The sequence below is a fragment of the Haplochromis burtoni genome, unplaced genomic scaffold, assembly GCF_018398535.1.
Source record: "Haplochromis burtoni strain Fernald_Lab_line unplaced genomic scaffold, NCSU_Asbu1 Contig_125, whole genome shotgun sequence".
NCBI lineage: Eukaryota > Metazoa > Chordata > Actinopteri > Cichliformes > Cichlidae > Haplochromis > Haplochromis burtoni.
In genome coordinates this window covers 1236327-1260687 of record NW_024582486.1, presented here as the reverse complement: position 1 = coordinate 1260687, position 24361 = coordinate 1236327, and the positions used below count along the sequence as shown (strand labels likewise).

General features: G+C 40.7%; 2 protein-coding genes across 2 annotated transcripts in view; one reads left to right on the top strand and one right to left on the bottom strand.

Annotated features, from left to right (window-relative positions):
• LOC102303868 (serine hydroxymethyltransferase 2 (mitochondrial)) overlaps window positions 1-24361 on the top strand; it is a 97787-nt gene that overhangs the window by 39086 nt on the left and 34340 nt on the right. Inside the window, exon 11 of the transcript XR_006054754.1 lies at window positions 17708-17857. The gene's annotated coding sequence lies outside the window, so the exon portion shown is untranslated. The remainder of the gene's footprint in view (window positions 1-17707; window positions 17858-24361) is intronic.
• Window positions 1400-12006, bottom strand: LOC102304477 (cytochrome c oxidase subunit NDUFA4). The gene is made up of 4 exons (XM_005929706.1): window positions 11785-12006; window positions 6651-6736; window positions 4154-4217; window positions 1400-1590 (listed from the first exon to the last, which is right to left on the bottom strand). The coding sequence occupies exons 1-4, from the start codon at window positions 11824-11826 to the stop codon at window positions 1534-1536; spliced, it is 249 nt and encodes an 82-aa protein (XP_005929768.1). The 5' UTR covers window positions 11827-12006; the 3' UTR covers window positions 1400-1533.

Genomic DNA, 24361 nt, shown 5'->3' with positions numbered 1-24361 from the left:
ACATTCATCATTCAATGAACTCTCCAAGAGGGGAGAATTGTGCCAGCAGGAGACATATTTGTAGAACCGACTGTTTCTGAGTGTCCTTTTCCTGCTCCATACCTTGAAAAAAAAATGTGGTTTTGGTCTTTAAAAGACACGCAGTGATCAAACAGTTTTGTGTCTTTGGACGGCATCTTTCTGGGACAGAAACTTGGTTTAAGAGCTCAGTAACCCACACAAACATTAGTCTCTCATGATTGATTCTATTTCTGTCCTCTTTATCTGCAAGTTCATTTCTCAGCATGTGTCCATGTGTGGCTTACTTATCCAATCAGCCGCAGATTTGTGAAGTGATGAGCCTAATATTATTTTTTGTCTGGAAGTTGTTGTTTTTTTTTGTTTTTTTTATAGAATATGAAAAAGTTCAATAGAAAAGTCAGCTACAAATATTAGAAGCTTATAGTGTATGTAACAATTTTACAAACCGTTTAATTAACACCAACAGCGTGAGTGGAATTCTGTGTTAAAATTTTCCTATATGCGGATGCTGTTCTTAAAATCTTCTGCTTAATAACTAAATAACTAACCCCGGACCTCTCCTCCTGCTGGCCACTAGAAAGAATGCAGGTTTAGGGCGCTCATGTCCACTGTTTCTTGTTTTTTTCCATCTACTTTTGGCTCCATTGTTTCTCATCTATGAAACCCTGGTGCATAATAAAGTGTATCTTAAATTGCTCATCTGTTTATTATTATTATTTTTATTATTATTATAAAAAATTCTTGTTGCCATCATAAGGTCTTTGTTTGACAGAAGCTCCCTATTGTTATTTGCGTGTGTGTGTTTTAAGTAGTAGGAAGTTGCTGATCCTGTGTTTTTTGGTGTGTTGTTTCATTTCATGATGTGAAATACATCTGCATAAACACAATAAGCATGATGCAAAGCACTTGGTAAAAAAGAAGATAACAGCTTGGCATTATGTTACTTTACTTTATATCACATCATTAAATTAGTGTGTTAGAAAGGTTAGAAGGCATGAAACACACACTTGCTTAATTGTTTATGTCTCAAGCATGTTTATGTTGTAATGCAGAGTAGGGTGAAAAGTCTTGAAGCTGCACATATCAACATTGCAAATGTGTGATATGTGCAGCTTTAAGAAAATAGGCTGGATCACTTCCAGCCTCAGAGATGAATTTCAGAGTAAGACCCTGACCTTTGACCTCCTAGTTAAAGTGCCCTTACAAGAAAGAAAAATGATAAAACTATCACAGATCGATTCGTGCTTATTATTTAAGCCGTTTAAGAATAAAAAAACTTAATGTTTATATTTAAAGTCCACTGAAAGATTTTTTTTAATGCTGTGTATGTCAGTTGGATAAACCAACACTTTTTATGACAACACTAAAAATCCAGTCATCTGTCTCATGTGATCTTTATTTATTTTTGTTCACAATGTATATTAGAGAGCATCAGAAAGAAGTTTCACATCAGTGAGATAACAGCAGGAGGTCCTGCTAAACTTGGTGCCCCTGGAGTTGCCTGGAGGACCTTTAGAAGTCAGGTCCCTCTTTCTTCAGGTTCTTGTAGTCTGTGTTGATGGCTACAAACTGCGGAAGGAAGGAGGAATACATTTAAATCTGTTTTGCTTAAATTAAATTCATCAGTGTCGTCTTTAGGATAGCATTTTACAAAAAAAGAGGGGGATATAAAAACCAAAAAAAGCCTAGAACTTCTCGCCCTCTAGTATAAACAAACACTACCATGTACTGTGACCTCTGTCTATTTTTTTTCTTATATTTTCATCCCACTGATGCTTTTAGGACAACAGTTTGCTGTAGGGGTTGGCAGATTATTGCCCTGGCCAAATCATTTTGCTTTAAGTTTTTAAGCCGAGTTCCACATAAAATAAATCAACTTAAAGGCATGGTTCTTTGAGAGGTGGTGTATATCACAGCCAATATGTGCTCTTGAGAAACATGTCTCTCCATTCCACTGTCCAATCAGAGTGCTGTGTAACCAATGAGCACTGCAGGTTACTTCACAGATAAGCTCTGTGAAGCAGTTCTGGTGAGTGATCAGAACATTGTTTCAAGGGAAAGGTAGCGGATATGTTTGTTTTGTTGTTATTTTATTTTTTTAAATTAAGGGTGTGAAACTCCCTTGACTTTCGTTCATGGGCTACATGCACCCCAACGCTGTCATTGTTGCTTGGATTTTTCTTCTACTTTCGACTGCTTCCTTTAGGGTTTGCTACAGTGAAGCATCTGCCTCCATCTCACAACATCTTTAGCATCCTCCTCTGTCACACCAATCCTGTGCTCTTCATTACATCCATGGATCTTCAATCTTCTCTGTGGTCTTTCTTTTTCTCCTGACTCGAAGCTCCATCTTCAATATCCTTTGTCTAATATACCCACCATCACCTCTCTGCATGTTCAAACCATCTCAGCCTTGCCTCTCTAATTTTTGTCTCCAAACCACTCATCCTGTCCTTCTGATGTGCTCACGCCTAATCTTGTCAAACCTCCCATCTCCAGTTTGGTCTCCTGTCTCTTTGTTAGTTCCTCCATCTCCATCGCCAAACCTTGCCTTTCACTTCTGCTGTCCTTCTGTACCAAATCCCACCCTTATGCTCTTCTTCACCCACTCCACCCCATCTGCACTCTCTTCTTCACCTCTCGTCTGCTGTCCCTTGCTTTGGATGGTTGACCACAGGTATTTAAACTCATGCACCTTCACTACCTCTGCTCCTTGCATTTTCAGTGTTACACCTGTTTCCTTCTCATTCTCACACATATTCTATCTTGCATCTTCTGACTTTAATTCCTCTTGTTTCCAGCGCATACCTTCATGTCTCCAGACTCTCTTCCAGCTGCTCCCTACCCTCACTACAATCATGAGGTCATCTGTAAACATCATAGTTCATGGGAACTCCGACCTGACCTCATCTGTCAACCTGTCCATCACCACTGCAAACAAAAATGAGCTAAGAGCCAGTACCTGATGTAATCCCACCCCCTAATTCCTGATGTGAAGCCATCTGTCACTACCACATATCTCACCACTATCTTTCTTTGCTCATACACATCCTGCACAGCCTTTTTGTCTCTGCATGATCTGGCAAACGTGGCTAATGTAGTATAAGAAAACTATAAAATAGACTTTGCAGCGAGACCTTTTTCCTCAGATAAAATAAACAGTTTTGGCAACATAATCCATTCTTAACAACTTCGTCCAGAATAAAAAAGTTTGCAGTTTTTACTGTAAATACCAATAAAATTTTGTGTTGTTCACCGAACACCAAAATGTTCATTCACTGCAAATTGATTTAAATTCCAAATATCAGTTATCATTCTCTGGATTATTAACTGCTACTGGCGTTGGCCCTGATAAAACTAATCGGTCGACCCTTAGTTTGCATATGCCATGGATAATAAATACTGTGCGAGTGCATGTGTGTGTCCTGCACGCTTCTCAGACCTCCAGCCGTGAAATCACTGGCAGTGATTATTTTCTCCACATGTATTTTTCTTGATTGGTCTGCCACTAAAACCCTCACCTCCCCCCTCGTCCCTTCTCACTTCACCCTCCTCATTATGATCATTGTTTGGACTTCAGTAGAATTTCGATGCGAGACCTTTGCCTTCCTATCGAGAATTAAACATGCCATGTCCTGACCTTTTGTCTGCAGGGACTTTCATTCCACTAGCGTGCAACGCAGCCTTCAAGCCCCAAGAAAACACTCTTTTCTCTGAAAAATATCATCCAAATGTTCTTTAGTGGGTCCTGTCAAGTGGCTGTTTTTCTGCTTTATTTTGGGTCAGTTTTGTTTATATTTTCTTTAGTTTGTTTGGAGCTCTGGCCTTGTTCAGAGGTAAGGCAAATTATTACCAACCACTAAAAGCTCCTGGTTCCATCTGCTTTAATTTGTTTTTGAGAGACACTTTGTTTTCCTTTGTTTGAGCAGATGTGAAGAAAGCCAGGAAGCAGCGTCATGTATTTGACATTTTGCCAGAACTGATTTGTCAGAATCTATTTTGGTCATTTTTAAGCTGATGATAAATGTGAGATTTTCAGTGAATGAGTGAAACAATGCCATTCTTGTCTAGATTACTATTCTGGCATGATTGGTGCAAATGTGGTCTTGGTGTGTGATGGGATTATAGTCACCTTGTATTGGTAGGTTGGGTCGAGCTTGCTCCAGGGCTCCGGGTTGTTGTTCTTATCCCAGAGGCTGCAAATGTGCAGAGATTCATGGCATGCAGGATAAAGAGGAGCAGGACAAAGGAGAAAAAAGACAGAACATAAGCATAAAGCAAGGCAGGTACAGAGAAAAAGACTTAAACAAGGGTAACAAACCACGATGCAACAAATAACAAGGGAAAGAAAGACAGAGCAACAGAAGGACGGAGACAAAAGAAGATAAATATGTGGATGCCGAATGGAGACAGAAGTTGGGGGGAGAAGAGAGAGTGATTATGAGATAAGGTGAACTCATCCCAGTGACTTGGCAGTTCTCCTCTGTTCATTAACCAAAGTCTGGATTTCACAGCACTCCTCTGTGACTGTCCATCCCTCCTCCTCCTCCCCTCCGGCAACACGTCACACCGCCAAAGCACAAACAAAGAGACAGAGAGACCGATGGCAGAGAAAGCATATCTCCCCTCCTCGCTTTCCATTACCACCAACACTAGTGTCTGCAGCTGATGATGAGGTCAGGCTTTATGGCTGACCCTCAGAACAAGTGGGTTTGTGTAGCTCAAAGTAGGACACGAGCAGTGAACATTTACTGTATGTGAGCGGTCACCGAGTTCAGTGCGGTTAGTGCAGTTCTAAAACATGACAGTTTAATGCTGCTACCTGATTAAACTGTCTTATTCTTAGTGTTTACGCTTTGTTTTGATACTCGTATTGAAATCAGTGCATACTTACAGTTCTGTGTTTTCAGCACCACTTGGCAAAATATCCTTTTGGTTTTTAAAGTTGGAAATAAACACAAGCCATCCAGCAAATAGGCATTAACCATACAAAGTCGCTGCTTAAGAACTTGCTTTTTAGCAAATGCTCCTTTGTATTCAGCTGAGAGAGTTTGTAGTCTTGATTAAGGTAATTTCAGACAATTTTGTTCAATCACTTCAAGTTCTAAGATACTTTAAACTTGCATGGATAGCATGTTTAAACATGTGTGGCTGGATTTTAATGATGCTGAAGTGAGAACTTCTGTTTTGTTTAATAGGCCATGTTGTGTCGTGAACTCTGCTTTGGATTATTGTCCTGTAGAAGCTTTTACTGGATCGGTGGAGGCTTGAGTGAATTAAGTCCTTTTATCTTGAAAGTTTAATTGCCTAAGACTCATGTTAGAAGGAACTGGGCAGTTAGAGTTGAATTTGGGTCTTTTGTGGCTGTGACTAAGTGAAAGAATAAGAACTCTGGTCTTCGAACTTTGTTAATTTAGAGGCTGCATGAGGAGGGGCTCTTTAGGTCTGTTGGCCTACAGGTTTCATAGTTGTTAAAACCAAAGTAATTCCAAGTTTGACCAGCTCTCCAATGGTTGCAAGCTGATGGTGACTAGTTGGAAAAGTCAAAACTCCAACAACACTGGTCGTATGTAGAACAACTGTTTTACTTGACCAACAGATGGCTTGTGTCCTTCATCAGGCTTGAAGATGACTCTGATCCTGGTATTTTAATCCACTATTCCTTCCAGCTGTGGAGTGTTTCCTCTGTGACACAAATTATTTGTTTTATTTGTCTACCCTTCAGACACTGATTTTTGTAATGATCATGTGGGATTTATCAGATTTTGGACTGTGAAAATTAAAAGCATGAAGACATTGTCAATCGTAGTTTGGCTTCAACAAGTAGCTGAGACGGGAGTAAATTTCAGCTACTGAATCGATTGTCATGAAATTTGGAGAAGCATGGGCAAAGATGGTACCTGGTTTTTTTCTTCTACTGTACCATTCTGCTGAGTGACTGTTTTCTGCTCGTCAAATACATTTCATTGCGATGTTGACCCTGTGCTAACTTGCATATGACAAATAAAACAGAAAACTGAAAAAATGTTGTTTCTGATCTTTTATCACTTTATTTCAAATTGTGATATGGAACATTGGCTTTGGTAGAAGATGGACTCTGACTGTCTGACTATGTCACAGTAATTTGGACCTAATTTTCAGATCCTTGGTGGTTAAGAACGTCTTTGTTGTTATCGCCACAATTTTTACCAATTTTTGAATACTTAGCTGACTGAATTATTCTCGAACTTTTTAGGGGTCTTACCAAATCCATAATGACTTTAAGAGAGTTCAGCAGCAGAAAGTAGTAGCGAATTAACATTTAAAGAGAAGCAGGGGTTACATTTGGTTCTTTTTACTTTAGAAATTAACACATCTATACAAGTGACATTGGGGTTCAGAGGTGATAGCGTTTTATGTATTCCATCCACTTGCTGACTCCAAATCTTTCTGATTTTATGTTTTAAAATAGAGTATGTCATGTCAGCAGAGACCCAGATCAAAACTGGGACCAGCTATTAAAACCAAACCGTCCAGGCAGTTTGATATCAAGCTTTAATCAGCCAACGTTTCAAAACCTGTAAACTCACACTAGCAATAGCAAAGTGGAAGAATCCTACGGTGTGCAGACAAACAATATGAAAACTTACGTGACATGCGGCCCTCTTGCCAGACGGATCAGGTAGAGAGAGGCCCCTGTGATGCCCAGAGTCATGAAGAAAAATTGAGGGATTAACTGAGGAAAGGACAGTAGAGGAGAGGAGGGTTGCATTAGTCCCAGAGCACAGAGACAGAAGGTGGTAAACAAACACATTCCATCAAGTGGTTGGCTGTGATATGTACCATGAACATACGCCCGTGTGAAATACACACACATATACTGGTAGTTGTTATTCCTGTTTTCCCTCTCCCTGCCCTCCTCCATATGCATGAGACCCAGGCCATGTGTGAGGCAGCTCACTGTCAGCCTGGGTTGAACGGGCAAGGACGCAGTGGAAGAGAGAGCTGCCGCGTCTCTGTGTGCCAGCCTCTCCTCCTATAACGCTATACCTGTCACAGTGAGTGACACAAACACAAACACACACTGAGGCGGAGGCACACCTAACGCATACACTCACACAAATGTGCACAAAAATGAGCTTACACACCCAGTGGGTGCTCTCAGACGCACAGTCATGAATGTGTTTATGCAGACACATTTATCTGATATCCTGAGAGGTGATGATGATGATGGGATTTAAAAATTTAAAAAGTACATTAAGGGGAAGGGGGAGGAAATGTGATGTCATCCTAAACACCCAAAGCTTAGGTGTGACAATCCCTTCACCATGGCGCATCTATTTATCAGCACTACATAGGCATAACTTTCCTAATATTACTGTGTGATACTGTGTATACAAGATGGAGAGGGAGAGTCACACCACTGGCGAACAGCTGTTCGCAGCCCACACAGATCTAGTCAAGCTGTAGAGAGATGACAGTTTGATCAGGTTGAACTGAAGGATGTCTCTGCTCAGCTGTATCTCGACATCTGTCTTCTGTCTGATTGCGTTGCCACTTGCCTTGTTGTTGATTAGGAGAAAGTCTGGTGATGATAAAACTTTGATATTTTCTACCTTAAAGCATAGACTATATGATAGATAGACTTGGGAAGTTATTACAGAAGTTCCTTTAAAAGGGCTTTAGTTAGCAGGATTTGACAGTTCTGGTTTCAAAATGAAGTGCCGTTGTATAAAAGTCTGAGAAAACGAATCCAGTGCTGACTCGATTTGTGATCTCAGTAAAGACTTTCATGGTTTCAGGTACTAGTTTTAAGTTTTAAATCCAAATATCAGTAGAATTGATACCAAAGCCGGCAGCCGGTATCGTATTGATACTTTCTTTCTATCCTGCAAGTCCAGTAAGTATCTCACAGAACTGTAAGAAATAAATCTTTTTGAAATGGAAAAACTATACCTATGCACCATGAAAAATGTCACAAAAAATACATTTTGTGTTGACTGTCACGCCTATTTTGTTTACAGCCTATAGAACATTTAAAGAACACTCCACCACAACCACCCACACATGCAGGACCTTGGAGTAGGGGTATGTCACCAGGGTGCAGAGGAGGCTACCCCCCCCTCGTCCCCTTCTGGCTGCCTCTGCCTCAATTTTATCCCACAACTTAGACATTCACATTACTCACACTCTCATTACACATACATATAGGATCTTGGGGGTGGGCACGATACACGGAACCCAAAGTACCATCAGGGTGTACACCCCACCCCTGGCGTCGTTGCCCACCTCTCAATGTTAAATACACGTAGACATTGAGGGCCAACAGGAGGGACCATGCGCTTACCTGCTGCTCTCTGGCAGGTAGCTCCATGCCCTCCTGGGTTTTAAATGCACCTTAGAACACACATGCATCAACACTACAATGAGCGGGTGGAGGGAGGTTTGGAGTCTTCTCTCACCCCCATTCTCTGCGACCTGCTGGAGCGGGGGGGCTAGGAGGAGGAGTTGGCCGTCCGACTGCGGTCTGGAGTGTGGGGCCTCCCTGCTGCTGCGGAGTCGGGGCGGTCTGCCTCCCCCCACCGCAGGGAAAAGGGTAACACCACCTGGGTCTGGGTGCAGTTCCCCCCTCCAGGGGCAAGGGTACCTAGACCCGGGGCTTAGAGTACGCTTGGGGAGTGTGATCGTGTGTACAGCGTCTCTTTATGTCTGTCTCCACGTTGGTTGAGTGTGGAGTAAGTGTATATGAGAGCATGAGGGTGGGAATGGATGTTTGTGTCTGTGTGTGCCTGTATTTCTGTGTCTATATGTCAGGTTGGGTGTCAGGCGCCACCTCTCTGGGGACATCTAGGCCCTCCAAGGTATGGAGGCCTATCTCCCCCTACCACCACTTCCCCTGCCAGTGGCGGACTCCCTCAGACATCGGTGCGTTGGTGGTTCTTTGTGTCCGGGGATGGGCGTCCAGGTACACACCGGCTCACTCCTTGGCGGCCGCTTATCGGGGCCTGGAGCCTGGGGCTGCTCGGGCCACTTCGGAGGTGGGGTGCCCCCGGCCTCTCGGCCTGGGGCTCGGTCACTCAGGCACGGCTGGCTGCCGGCGGAGCTCACGGGCGCGTCACTGCAACTCCCCCTGGCTTCTGCTCCGCGCTGCTGAGTGAGCCCTCATCTGGGACTCTCCTCAGCTCTTTCTGGGACAGTGGCGCGGCTGCCCCTCTGTTGGTCTTCCTTGGTCTCTTGTGTTCTGGGGGCCTCTGGATGTCTGGAGTTTTGATCTCCTCCATACCTGCTTCATGCCCTGGAGGACGGGGCTGTGGCCCCCCCACACCCTCTAGCAGATCATTACATGAAGGAACCTTTTAAAAAAAACAAGCGCGTCCATGCTCACAGGTGTACACACGGGTGATCACACCCACAAACTACACCCTTTTTGGCTCCTACCTCAAAGCACACTGTGTTGTGTTGATCTTATGTGCTGCACAATAATGTGTAATATTTAGTATTTACTGTCATATTCCCATATATCATTGTGATGTTGTTTATTCTATTACTCTTGTTCTCTTCTGCTTGTTTTCTTTTTTCTTTCTCAGCAGGTGACCCAGGTGACTGATATATGCATTTTTTTTCTTTTCTTTTTCTGCTCACTCTGTTGGTTTTTGTTTTTGCCCTTCTCCCCCGTCCCTCTTCTCAGCTGTTTCTCTTTCCCTCTTTCTTTCTCCCCTTCTTTCCCCCAGTCAAGTCTGTCCCATATTCAGTAAGTGAAAATAAAATAAACAATAAAAGGTGAATCAAATGGACCATTATGGCAAGGCTGGGATGGTCAATTTGGTAAAGTAAATCCGTTGGGCATCTTTCTTTGCCTTTAGACAACAATTCTGATGGCAAAAGAGCCAAACGGGACAGGAAAAAAAAAAAAAAAAAAAAAAAGAACAGAAGACAGCCACATTAAAATTACAGGTCTCCCAAAAAAAAAGTTTTAAAATACATGAAAAGCTGAAAGATGTTTTGTTGTATCAACTAATTATTGCGGAAAGTAAAATTCACAGTGATTTAGTGGTCATTAAAGTGTGTTCAGCATTTGCAAATTGATGATGATTCCTCTCATAAATCATGACACACTGCTCTCCCCTACATAAGCTGCCTTTATAGTTTAACAGTATTGGTGTCATTCAAAATCAGGAGTGACATCACCGTGGCTATGCTCTCGTTTTCATTCAGAGCATTTTATAGACTTTTGGTCCTCATGTCCATGTGTCAAAATGAAGTTTGAATAGTTTTGCAGCCAGCAGTTAGTTAATACAAATGGTAATCTGCAGATTATTTTCCTGCTTGTGTTATTAATATTTTGTCTTAATTCATGTTAAATATCACCCAGAATCCAAGGTGCCAATTAACCAAATATCATAATAATTAAGAAATTATGCACTAACATGAAACTAGTCGTCTGCATGCGTTATCAATTAAGATTAAATGATTTCTCACCTTTCTTTATTATCCTTGTCAACACGTTGTCAAATGTGTTTCATCTTAATTATCTCCATATTTCTTGTTTGATCATCAATAGCCTGAAACCTAAAGATGCTGATTTGCATTTGTAAGCTAACGAGCTGAAACCAGTGAGTATTTCCAGTTTTGTTTTGTTTTTTAATCACAACTGAGCGTCAGTAGGATTATAGTCAGTTTTCATCAACTAAAACAGACTTTCCTTGTGTATCTAGCACATGTTGTCTTACTCGTGTACTGCACAGTGTGCCCACGCTGCATGTTTTTTGTTTGCTTTTTCTCCAAGTAAGATCTTGATGAACTTGGCATAACCTTGAAAAAAGGTTCACGCTGTGCGCTGCACACACACTGTATCTTACTGCAGATGCCTCGCTTAGATCATCACTGAAGCGGCAGCACATATAAACACAAACAAAGCAGGTCAGCTTTGATCGCTGACACTCAAACAAACACCAAGAAAATAATGAAGACTGTCGTGTGCCGGGAGCTGTCCAATCCCCGGGTGCTGATCTCTTCATGTCGAGCCACGCAGCAGAGGGTTTCACCTTTCACCATCAGCCTGACCGATATAGGAAATGTTTTATGCTCGCTGGGGTTCGATACTGACGCTGCCCTTATTACTTTTCTGGTGCACTGCCAAGCCAACAACGTCAATCCTCAAATTTGGGTCAGCCCAGCACAGCTTTGAAGCAGAAAAAAAGACAGCTTCTGTGTCTTTCTTCTGCTTTCATTTTATTATGTTGGTAAAGCAAATTAAGATGCCAGCGTAATTATACACTGCCAAAGTACTTGTTTCAAACAAGTTGATCAGGAAAGGAGTTATAATTGTTGTAACAAAAGAATCCAGACTTTAAGGTCCACTTATTAGTTTTCTGAAGCTTTCTGTAATCTCTGAGCTGTCATCGTGAAATTGAAAGGGACTCAGTTACTAATTAATAACATTAGTATGTCTTGTAGACAGTATTTTACTGCATTTTTAAGACATAAGTTGTAGTTGCAAATTGGTATTCTAGTGCCACGCTTTAAGCTGCACAGTAACATATTGCTCTCAGCGGCGTCGAGGCAGTGTTGCACATTATTCATGCCATTTATACGGTTGGCTTCAAATGTATCTTCTTCTATCATTCTTCACTGTCATGTTTTCAGTTTTGTGTCTCTTTTTCAGTGACTTGCAGTTTAGAAGTGCAACTGTTAGCAAACACCTGTCTAAAATTACAGTCAGCTGTTTAGGCCTTGTTTATAAATCTCTGACTATATAAAAGATAAATGAATGACGGAACCTACCCCTGGATGTTTCTTCGCATGTTGAAACATGGTTTTAATCATCTTTATAAGTCTTCCACAAACAAATCCACCAAAAAAAAGAAAAACTGACAGTTAAAGGCTGATGAAGATATCCATATAAGAGACTCTCTATCTCTGCAGATTATTACAAAGAGGTGCTTGCTAGCTTAAGTACAGTATGTTGGCCAGTGTGGCGAAACCTGTTGCCAGTCTATCCCGTCTCTCCACCCCCCCACCCGCCCTCGTGTTGGATAAATGAGAGGGTCAGAGGCGAGTGGGAGGAGGGGAGCAGAGCGGGAGAGACAGTCCTAATCCACATAATGACATCTGTTGAGGACACTGTATGTTTCCACTGAGGCTCACTGAGTACTCTGTGTCCTAAAGTGTTTTGTTGTGCAACAACAAAACTGCAGATTCTGAACACTTTTTTTTTTTTGATGCAACAGATAGAGACATTTACCCAGACATTTCCTCCTGAAGGTGCAGCAGTAGTGTTGCTATAATAGATTCATGTTTAGACAGCACACCAACAATACAGCCATTGTGCTGGCTAGTTTCACAATGTATTGTCATTTCTGAAACGATGAGCCACTATTTTTATGGGTAGCCGTTACTCTTAAACAGTAAAATCATCCCTCGGTGGCCATAAAATTGTGCTGCTTTTGCAGAGCACCTTGTTCTGTGCGAAGAGGAGAGAAGAAACGGCAGAATCCAACACGTCCCTCGGGTCGAGACCTTTGTCCCGGACATGATAATGGCAATTGATTAGTCGGCGATGCAGCACTTGCAGACCTTACAGGTTTCTTAACAGCATTTTCCGACCTAATTTAATTAACATCAAAATGCTGTGCACTGCAAAATGTACAGGTCATTGCAATTACCTACTTAAGGTGCTATTTATCATGCGATACAGCAAAGTGGTTGCATTTTAAGCCACATTAGTGTCATTATTGTAATGCCAGACTAATATGTTGGTCAGTGGATCTAGCACTATGCTACATAAAGAAGCATCTCAGCACTGTTTTATATCAGTTCTAACTTAGACCACCCTCATGAGGTTGGTTTGAGATGTCCGGATAATTAATTTTTTGATTTCAGTGAAATTTGATAGAAACATTCATAATTGCCAGATGATTTACTTTGAAATAGTGTTTCTGGTCAACACAGAATTGAAAGGACAAGCATAAGTTTTTGTTCAGATGTTAACAGTAGGCCTGGATACACATTAGTTCATTCAGGCCTAAAAGGTAGCTTTCCCAAACACAGGTTAATTGCTGATTACTAAAACCTGGACTACGGAGTCTTGGACTTAAAACCACCTGTGCTAATCTGAATGAGTTGGACTGAGGTTGGACAGCGTTACACTCTAAAAGCTTAAAACCGTTTGGAACAGAAAAGGCAATGAAAACGATGGCACCGGATAAGCTCTGCTCTGAAAAAACTGTAGAAATCTATAGAATCTATGGGAAGAATTCATCGATTTCAGGTAACATTTGTTGGCTTCATCTTGTTACTTTTTTGTGAAATCACTAAGATGGCATGATAGTAGAGGTCCTGCACATATGTTGAGGAAGAATATAACAATGAATTAAAAAAAACTGCTGCTGATTCATGAACAGTCTAAAACTGATGAAGGACCTACAAATAAGGACAGAGAATCAGCAGCCTTGAAGAACATAACAGATGATGATGATCAGATCAGGCATCATACGCACTTACACTAAGTATATGAAAACTTTCAACTTTGAAAATAGAAAAAGAAAATGCAAACTTTCAGTTGCTCCTGTGTCATCTGATATGAAATATGTTCTACTTTTAACTAATTCTACAAAATCATCTCTGTATGCAACTCATTAATACATCTGGATTATCAGACTGCTGCCGCGGGAGCTTGGCATCCACACTGCTGACGGCAAAACAGCTGTTGTGATAATGACAATGCAGCATCTTTAACGAATAAGAACTCATTTAATCAAATTGCATAAAAATGTCAGGAAGAATTTGTCTGGCTGGTGATGCTCACTGATCGTCATTAATATAGTGCAAGTAACTCATTGATCTTCTTTGACAAATGACGTTAATCTAAAATTAAACTTAACTCCTGGAGGTTTAATTTAGTCCTGGAGTAGCTCCAATTTGTCTTCAGGAAATCTGTTTAAATAATCCAGGACTAGGTTAAGTCTAGGTAACGGATGTCAAACATAAGGCCTGGGGGCCGGAATCGGCCTGCATTGTAGAGAAACTGAGACTTTCTGTTTAAATTCTTTTTTTTCTTCTTTTTCTGATATTAAAATATCTCAGGAATTAAATGTTTAGTTAAATGTCTTTATACTGACAGAAAGGGCAGCTTTACTGGTCCAGCCCTCTTATGATACTACTTCAAGCCACAACTAAGAAAGCTGGTTTAAGTGGCTTCTGATTTAACACCAGTCTGGGAAACCACCCCATTATTTATTTATTTTTCTTACTCAAGTCCAAGTACTCAAATTGAGCTCGATGGGCCCTTTGTCTCAGAATTAGCTGAATGCTTGCAGCATTGAAGGTTTTCTGAGCATTGGAAAACTCTTTTAATTAACCTATAGTATAAATATTATAGCTGCCGTACTTCACCAGCCACAGGGTTGTTCACCTGTCTTTTCACCCATTCATCTATGTGAATGTGATTTATCTTGAGGGGAATTTCTTCAAATGTAGATTTGTGGTGGACATGGGTCAGGGTAACTGAGACCTCAAAGCCATCCTGATTTTCTTTCTTATTTATATTATGTTTGAGACAAACATCCACTTGGACTCAAGGCTGGCCTGATGATAATTTGGTGGTTAAAGGTCAAGAACACTGTAACACACTATTCAAAAACATTTTTCTGTTCATTATTCATTAACTCAAGAACAGAATGAGAGTTGGAACCTGGTTGGAGGAAGAATACAGATGTTATTATAGTTTTAATTCGTCCTGAAATTCTGTATCAGTGCATCTAAAAGAAACAAGGATAACAGATCCTTCCATCCACGTGTCACGGCTCGGCTTGGACGCTGCATAATTTGCCCCCATTTCCTGAACTTTTAACATGTTTACTGCATCAAAGTTGTGAAATATCTGGGATTGATTTATGCTCTTGTGCTTTCGTCCTGGAGTCTTGTGAGTCACCCTAAGTTGTTTTACCTGATGCTTGTCAGTGGAAAAGAATGCTATTTCTGTATACCACATGACAAAGGTAATGGGTGCAATTTTTCACCCAGCAAGGATAGAGAGATTGATGAAGGTTGATGGGGAAGGAAAGGTGTTGAACAAAAAGAGGTTGGGGGGGAAAATGAGATGCATTAAGACGAAAGAGGTGAGAGAAAAAGTCAATACATACTCCCCCTCCCTTATCAGTCTCTTCCATTGTTCCCCCTAACAGATTGCAAGCCGAGTGTTTATAATAAGAGGCAGACTGCAATATCCAAATGTTTCTCACTGGTGATATGTAGCTAAGAGAAAGGCTGGCTTTTAATGAGATTTTCTTTGTAAGAAAGGATACAGTGGGATGGGTCTGACTCCAGTTTTGACCCTGCACAATGCTGGATGTGAATCTTGTGTCTGTATTTCTAGAAAAATGGCAAAAAGAAAAATGTATTTTTGTAGAGAAAAATACTGGTACATATCCATAAAGTTCTGCATAACATCTGCTGTCTATTTGTTGCAAAAATAAAAGGTTAAAGTCCCAGTCATAGAGGACTAGAGGTGTGGGTAATCATGTGGCAACCAATCATCATGAGGGAAAAATATGTATTTCTTGACCAGTTGGCAAGTGGTTGCTGAAAGACTATGGAAGCTCCTGTGTATTTTCCATGGAAGAGTCCAACTTTTCTGCAGCAACTGAGCTGTAGGGACTGTGAAAAGTGCAACACAAACTGGAAATGGAGAATTTTACCTTCAAAGCGAAAGTTGGAACTTTTTCTTTGAAAGCAAACGTTTTTGGTTTTTTTTGTTTGTTTTTTAAATGAGAAATCTCCAAGCGACCATAGCAAGGCGAACACAGTACGCTCTTTGCAACCTGGCAATGGACTGTGATCTCCAAGAATCGCATCCCTATCAGTCAGGGAATGTGCTTTTTTTTTTTTTTTTTTTCCCTCATGATTGGCGGTTGCCAGATTGGTGCTGATTGTTCTTGCTCATGTGACTGAGGCCCGAGATGCAAATCTACAGGCTGCCCACCCACTACACTCAAATCACAAGGTGCCACTCCTCCATGTGTGGTGAGATAGATGTTAGGCTGTCTTTTGTGCAGTATGTGCAGTAGATATAGATATACACTGTCTGGCTGGCCACGACATTAAAAACACTGACAGGTTAAGTGAAAAACATGAATCATTTCATATACCTGGATGTCATTTTGACACAAACCGCCAAACTTCGACATAGCTGCACACTGACAGTAACTGCAGATAATCCCCCAGCGAGATAATGCCTTGCACCGTATCGCACAATCAGCTTAGGTATGGTTGGAGGAACCCGAGCAAAAAGTCCAAGACACTGACCCAGCCTACAAACTCCCATGGCCTAAAGGATTAACCAAAAACACCACGCTAAGCTTCTTTGGAGTAAAGGGGTCCTACTCAACATTAACCAGATGGTTATAATGTTGTCGTCGAGCCGTGTATGTATGTGAATCATGTATATTAAAACAAGTATATATGTGCAATCAGTCTGGTTAGATATGAACCTGGAGCAAAAATGAAGCCATGCATCTGTTCAAATTTGAAGTGGAACATCTACAATGTCAAAAACAAATAAAAAAGAAAGTTTGTCATGTAATAAATTGTCCCATCATTTTACACATGATTTAATACATTTGGAAACTCACTACTTTTCTCAGTGCTTTGCTCTCTCCACCGCTGCCTCTCACAAACAAACACACTTGGAGAAATACACACCATACTGCAGTAAGGTCATGTAACTTGACGCATGCTCGAAATCCACCTGGTGACCTGGCACACACTCAGAACCCCTATAAATTTTCAACATGTTTTCCTTTCATTTCTCTGAGTGTAGAGGGCAGTCATGAGTCACAAGTGTGACACGTTCAGGGAACTCGCGAGCCTTTTCCAAACTATAAGCCTGAACATGTACAAATAAGTGGCGACCCGTACATGTGATCCCTGCAGGATAGTGTCCGAATAATAGATGGCTGTGTTAGTGATTCCTCTCCTGTGATTGTAGCACATTATTGAACAGAGATTGACTGTGACACTGTTTATTTAAAAATTTGACCCATTTCTAGTACCGCAATGCCGCTATTGAATTTTACACATAGGAAAGTGAGGCAGACGCTCTTCTCTAATGCATATAATTTACATTGAATGTACTCTGTGATAATAATCTTAGCTTTCTAGTTTCATTTTGCAACTCTTTTCCCCTTAAAGCTCTCTCATGAATAATTGTAATTAACAGTGACTTTTTCCTGCTGTAATTTCTAAGGGTAAATATTCCTGACACTTTAGATTTTCAGCATGGTGCACTGTCACATACTTGTGTGAAACCCAAAAGAGAATTTCTGTTCCTTTCCACACTACAGCAACACAAAGACATGGTGCACCGTAAGATGCTTTATGTTCCGGTGTCATATCTGGGGAAATTAAATTGGATATCAACCAAGAATGTTTGGCTGTCAGAATCATGCACCTAATCCTGTGTGCTTAGATAAAACATAATATGCACATCAAATATTACTTGTTATGGGGGCTAAGGATTACAGTTTCTTTGTCGGGGGGGGTGTCTTTCAGAAAAACCTGTAAAATCTATATTTGTTGGCTTTGAGGATCTACTACGCTGAAAAAGTAGCTTGGTTATGTCAAACACAGGCAACTGAATATATTTTCTAAAAACACAAAACTGTTTTTGATTAACATTATTTTTGTTTGCTTTTTCTGTTTTATTCAGGTTCAGTAAGAAATCACTGACATTCAGATCCTGACAGGTGCATCTGCAGCTCTGCATACTGCACACCAATGGATGTGTAAAGCTCCCCGTGGCAGTTTAACATGTTGGAGTACTGTGAGTTTCTGCAGTGGGATTACCAAGGAAACAAAGGTAAACATAAAGAACAGAGCCAAACAGCCGAGACTTCCAACAGAGGTGGAGGGTGTGGTGATGGCGGCTTGAGTTCAACCTGGACGCATGTCTGCATTTTGTAGTTTTTCTTACTCTTCTTTGGTGCAATGTTTAGGACTGTGTTTGGACTCTGCTGCTCTATAATTGTCTGGTACTCCTGTTTCTTTCCACTATCCAAATCCATCATTTCTCTTCTGCTTATCCAATTTGGGATTGGGGGTTGGGGGGCTGGAGCCTAGCTATGTTGTTAAGTTAGTTATTCAGTAATTAAAAATTAATCATATGTATAAATTTTAGAGTGAATTTGAGGGTTAATTAGTCTCTCTGTTTTAGTGCTGCAATGAACTACAGTGTTTCTAACTACATGATAGTTTGAACAGGTGGCGGTCAGCAGTCATTTGGCATCCCGGGGAAAAATGTGCATTCTGCAACTGGTTTCAGAGTGGTTGTGGGAGGTTACAGGCAGCTGCTAGCATGACACTGGTCACAAAGAGGCATACAATGCTGCTCCAAAAAACTAGGTTACTGGGTTACCACAGTCACCTTTATTTGCATGTCGTCCATGCAAACTGTTTGGTGCAACACCTTTTTTTTTTTTTTTTTCACCTTGCCATTATCAAAACCTCTTTACAACCAGTCAGGGAAAACACAGTTTTCCCAAATGACCTGTGGTTGCCAGGCAATCGTTGACCAGTCTATAGGTCTTTGTGACTGAGGCTTAACCCAGTTCATATCACTGCTGTTTGTCTCAGGTTGGGATATTATACTTTTGGGATAGTATGTATCAGTAATTAAAATTTTGTTATGGACTTACTGGTCAGCAGTTAATAACACGATTACAGTACAGGAATGTCAAAACATTCAGGACACAACAGGATTCTGTTAATTGACTTTGCATCTGAAATACGAGCAAATTTTGGATTAATTGAGGGGAAGTTAATCAGCAGCTCAGAGTTTTGACTGTTGGACAAATGACAGTCTGTTCTGGGGTGCTGGTTTAGTGCAGTGGGTGAGGCGGTGGCTGTGTGCTGTATGGCAAGAATGCACCGGTCCAGGCTCGAGGACCGACCCAGAGAGAGTGGATCTTCTCCTTTCTCAACTCTCGAAATGCTTTCTTGTCTATCTACACTTATTGTGTAGATAGATACTTAAATCCTTTTTTTTTTTTTTTTGCATCTAAAAAAAAAAATCATAATCTTTTGGGATAAACACCAGCATTGATAAGAAACCAGTGAGGCTTCAGTTCCAGTCACTTTAACATGTGACCTATCTCCACATGTTGACTGAAATCCAACTTATGACTTTTATTGAAGCTGTAACTATAACAGCATGATCTTTGCTTCTTTTTAACCATACAGAGAGATGAACTTATTTTTCTTTTTAGTGAAGTCTTGGCCAAGAATTACAAAGCAGAAGATAAGTGGGGAGTACGACATCTGCAGGGAATTATCCATCTGCGAGTGATCTCATTTCAATTTCTAACAGTCAGTGCACATGTAAGAAAGTCATAGTTAGACTGGGGCCATCGTTATTTGTGATTTCTCCGAGCAGAAGGTGGAAGAGAGAGTTCTTCTTAAAGCAGAAGGCATTTCGGCTAATAGCCATGTGTGAATGTAAGCATGAAAAACAACACAATCTGTTTCCAAGTTTTTCAGGAGGCATAAAATATACAAGCCACTGCCACTGACAAATTGTTTCAGTACACTGTATAGCACAGCAGGCATGTGCATGCACACGCGTACACACATCTTGGAACTTAAGAGGCACATCCACAGAAATTACGGGAATTTGTGTTGCCATGGTATGGTGGAGTGCTCGTTTTTAATATTAAGCGGCAGGAATTTTAAACCCTCAACCATAAGCAGCACCCCTCTCCTCCTCCCCCCATCCTTACCACTGAGGTTTGGATGGTGGTCACGACTTTGTGTGCCCAAACTGAGTCCCTCGAGTTCTGCGATTGCTTTGATGCATTTTTCAAAAGGGCTGTGACATGAATGCCAAGAACACATAGCTTCCCATTCCTCCACACAGCACACAGTATCCTCACTGTTTCTCCTTTGTCACGTTTTCTTTGCTGTACCAAAATCCTTGTAATAATAATAGTTCTGCAGAGACCACCATACTGTACTATACTCCACCTCCCCACAGCCAGCTGACAGAATATTGGCGAAGTCCTGTTTGGTACACTTTGGAATAACTCCCCCCCCTCCTCCCTTTTTCTTTGCTTTCTTACTCTTGATTTTAGATGTTTATCCAAATCCATCCAAAAAAATGCATTTGAAATACCTGCATAGTACTACTGCATTTATTAACATTAATGTGTCTGATACTTCTAAGCAGTAGAATCTATTTAATATTGCCTTGATCATTAACTTATTATTTGCAGTTAATTAATTAGGAGACATAACTGCTGCATAAAGCATATCTGAATTAATTATCTTTATGTAGCTTACAAATCCTGCTCTTAAAGCAATTTTTTTTAAAAAAAATAAAAAAGACTAATTATTCTACCTGCACAGGACTGACCTGGCTCCAGACCTCTGAATGTTGGCTCATATCTCAGATTAAAAAAGCTCTGGTGTGTGCACACCTCGTGATGCTGATTTTCTGCTCACTCCAAAAACAGATCAAGTGTGTAAGAATTTAAAAATATAACAAATAAATAAATCGCACATTTCTAATAGGGGGGGTTGCGTGTTATTTCTATTTAGATGACATAATAACATTTACAGCTTGTGTAATAAAAGTTCCTCCACAGAGGAAAATAAGAACAATCTACAGCCTTCTGGACCTTCTAAAAGAAAAGGGGGAGTTCACTGCCCCTTCCACAAAATGCTACTGAGGCATGTCAAACAAAACAGCAACACAGCTTTCAGAGCTTTGGCAAAGGTGGGGCATCCACCCCAGGGGTCTTACCTTTTTTTTTTTAAACCACCTTTATCACTGTGCCACAGTGATAGGGCAGATAGGCAGGGTGTCAGAGAGTGTCACTGGGGAGAACTCAGGAGAACACCGAAGAAGGTTTCCCCCTAACCATGTCTTCTGTGGAGGTCAGCAGCATTCACTCCCCACTTTATAGCGTGTGGGCAGGAAGGACTGCTCCTTATGAGTCACCTGACAGTTTGCCAAAATCACTTCAAGGCTAACTGAAAGCTGAACTCCACCTTTACCTGAGTCTTTGCTTCAATTACTGCCAGTACCTGGTAAGATTACTTCCTTAGCCTAATGGCTTCCTTCACATCTTGTGTCCATCATTTGGGTCTTGGGTTGCCGCCACAACAGGCACCTTATGGAAGCAGATTGGTGCCAGCAGAACAAGCGCGGGTAGATGAGGTACTTGTTTGTGCCCCAAACTACAGACACAGAGCAAGGGTGATACAAATATACCCATCTATTCCTTTTACTTAGGGTATCTACAATGTGGGATACACTCCAGCCTCTTTCCAGGAGAGTGGTTGAGCTGTAAAGGTGAATCGGACTATATCTATGCATGCACTTGCTCTTCAGGCTCCTTCCCCAACAAAAAAAGGTGACATTGAAAGCCTAAAGAACCAGTTTCGTCTGCCAGGATTGATCCTACAAAAGCCCCGAAATCGGACAGGTAACACAGCCCTTTAGTCTCTTCTTTACTGGAGTCTTCTGAATCCCACTTTGTCTGGCCCCTCACCAGGAAACACTTTGCAATGGGAGACCCTACCGAGGCTAATGCCCTGGACAACATAGCTGCTGGGATCACTCAGGCGTACAAACCCCTCCACCACAATAATGTGGCGATGAACGAAAGGAAGGAAAAAGTGTCAGATGTGTCCTCACTTCCCTTGTTCCATTTACACTTCCAAGGAGAAGATGTTTGTAACATTTATTTTGATAAATTTTGCTTTAGCTTGCAGTTTCATCAACAGCATGTGTTTAACTCTTATTTTGAGGGTGTTAAGGCAAAAACACCTGAATCAGAGGTGAACAAGGAGGAAAAAGCAAAAGAAATGATATGTGACTTTACTGCCAAATACTCTCAAAATGTCGAAAATATGCAGTACCAACAAATGCAGCAGTTTCTGTATTTCATGTGACTGATAAGACTTAAGTTTTTTTTCTTTTTTCCTCTACTGCAGATTCAACATAAAGCACTTTTAGTGTGTCTAGTTTTTGTCAGAGGGGAAAACTCTCCACTAGCATTATGGATTGACTGAAGCGTCATAAATTCTGCCAAATAGCCTAATATCATAATATTAGAGGCAACGTCATATATGAATATGAGAGGAATAATAGCTTTCCCTCCTTCTGTCTGCAGGTCTTGATGAAAACCTAATTTTATTGCCACAATCATAATGGAATTATCTCCAGGTGTGATGAGGGCATTTAATGAAATCATTACAAAGGATTACTTGCTCTTTTTCACGGGCTTATTAAAAGTGCCTTTGTGATAGGAGGCTGGGTGAGAGAGAGGCTGGATTTTTTTTTCCTTCTCCACTCTGACTGATTGCATGTTTGTCAGTCTGGCAGTCACACCATTTGTGGCTGGCATAAAAGCCTGCAGGGAGCCACAAGATCTGATTGGGAATCTTGGGGAAAAGCAAAAGCGGGAAAAAAAGGAAAAGGGGGGGAAAATACATCGGCTTCTGCAGTGTTGTATTGATGTGTTTGAACCATAGGGCTCTCATTTTCATGCCCTCAAAGCACACATAAAAATGGTTTTTCAATAAACGCTACACTTTGATGCATAGTTTATCTGTTGAGGCTATAATAAAGGAGTTTCTTTCTCTCTCTTCCTCTCTGTCCTTGTATTTATGTGAATCCTCCTTTCTTTTCTCCCTTTCTGACTGTCCTACTTCCTCTTCCTTTCTCCCACTCTCTGTCTACCCAGTCATGTGACTTCACTTCTGAAGTATTGAACTGTATTTAACCTACCTAGTAAATCCTTTCCCTACATCCCCTGAAGGGAGACGTACACTATGGATGTTAAGTTTAATGAGCAGCACAGGAAAATCACAGTGGTATTGCCATCCATAATTCTCTTTGATTGAAGCTTGAATTGTAAAATCAATGTCTTCTTGTCCCGTGTTTACTTGTAGTTAATATTTCTTTGTATGACAAAGCAACTTTGTTTCTTTCCTCATCAACAAGCGGTCGCCCGGAGATCTGCCATACATCAGTGTTTGATGGAAAGCACACCTCAGATTATTTTTCTTTGTTGTTGTTATCAGCATTGCTTTTATGTCCATTCTTCTAAAGTGGCATCTCACCTCTCATCTCTTTGCTTAGGATAGATGCATGCAGGATAAATTAAAGTGCAATTTTGAGTTATTTGTACTTGAGTGTATGAGAAATGTCCATGCCACTTAATATTTGCACCTCACACGTTTATCAAACACCAACCCTCTGATTAGCAGATGACCTGCTCTACCTCATGAGTTACAACCACCCCAAAAAGCGTAGTTGAGGTTAATTGAAAAAACAATTATTTTCAATACCATTAAAAATATACAACCCCTCGCCTTAGATCAAAGTACCGGAGCCAACAGAATTTGTCGTGCACAGCACTGCCACCAGAGGTCAGTCATGGGATTGCCAAGCAGAGAAGCGTATAGAGCTATGGTTTGCAATCAAAGGTTCAAATCCCAATAACGATATGTATTATAATATAGATAAATCAAATGAATTAATAGTTTATATAATAGCCAAATGGAATGGACACTTTCTTATATGTTATTAGTTTTCTTCTTTTAATTTGGAACTTCTGGGGGAAAATTAGAAATGTAAAAATAAAAAATAGTAATTATAAATCATTAAACATTTTTAATGATTACAGGCCCAACACAAAACATTGCTACAAGGGGGAAAATTGACCCCCTGTAAATTTGTAAGTTTGTTCATTTCTTTGTAAGTGAGCAATGTCTCATTTTTATGGTAGTTTCATTTTAATGTAGAGAGACAGAATATCAAACAAAAAACACATTACATAAAAGTTATACATTGATTTGCATGTTATTGATTGGTGAAGTCGTCCTGTTGACACCATTAAATTCCACAGTGAAATGCCTACTGTCCATGGGTCCACAAGTAGTAACAGCATATTTCAAAAGGCTGATTCTGTTCTGACTGCATGTTTTCTTTCTTGGACATTAATTTCACGATCATTAAAAGAAAACTCACAGCTCATTGTTAGTCAGTGGTGCCATTTTCAGTCATTATAAAAGTATCCTGTTTATAAGGTTGGGGAAACCTGCAGTCAGCAAAGACTGAAGAAGTCACCTGACCTGAGCTGATGAGGGACGAAACATTTCTCCCAATCCCACATCCAGATGAACAGAATCGACATTCTGGGATTAATTTACCTGGAATATTGAGCATGCGTCAAGTATAGTAACATAGTGACAACATTTAAAAAATATAATATTTTATTCCTAATCAGCACTTTTACTTAATGTTTACAGGTGTGTGTGTGTGTGTGTGTGTGTGTGTGTGTGTGTGTGTGTGTGTGTG

What these genes read in the sequence shown, in the direction of transcription:
- LOC102304477 (XM_005929706.1), bottom strand. Translation starts at nt 11,826, where the DNA reads ATGATTAAAACCATGTTTCAACATGCGAAGAAACATCCAGGG. An exon ending in GCAAGAGGGCCGCATGTCAC is followed by an intron (nt 4,218 to 6,650) that starts GTAAGTTTTCAT and finishes GCACATTTGCAG; the next exon opens with CCTCTGGGATAAGAACAACA. An exon ending in ACCCAACCTACCAATACAAG is followed by an intron (nt 1,591 to 4,153) that starts GTGACTATAATC and finishes TTCCTTCCGCAG; the next exon opens with TTTGTAGCCATCAACACAGA.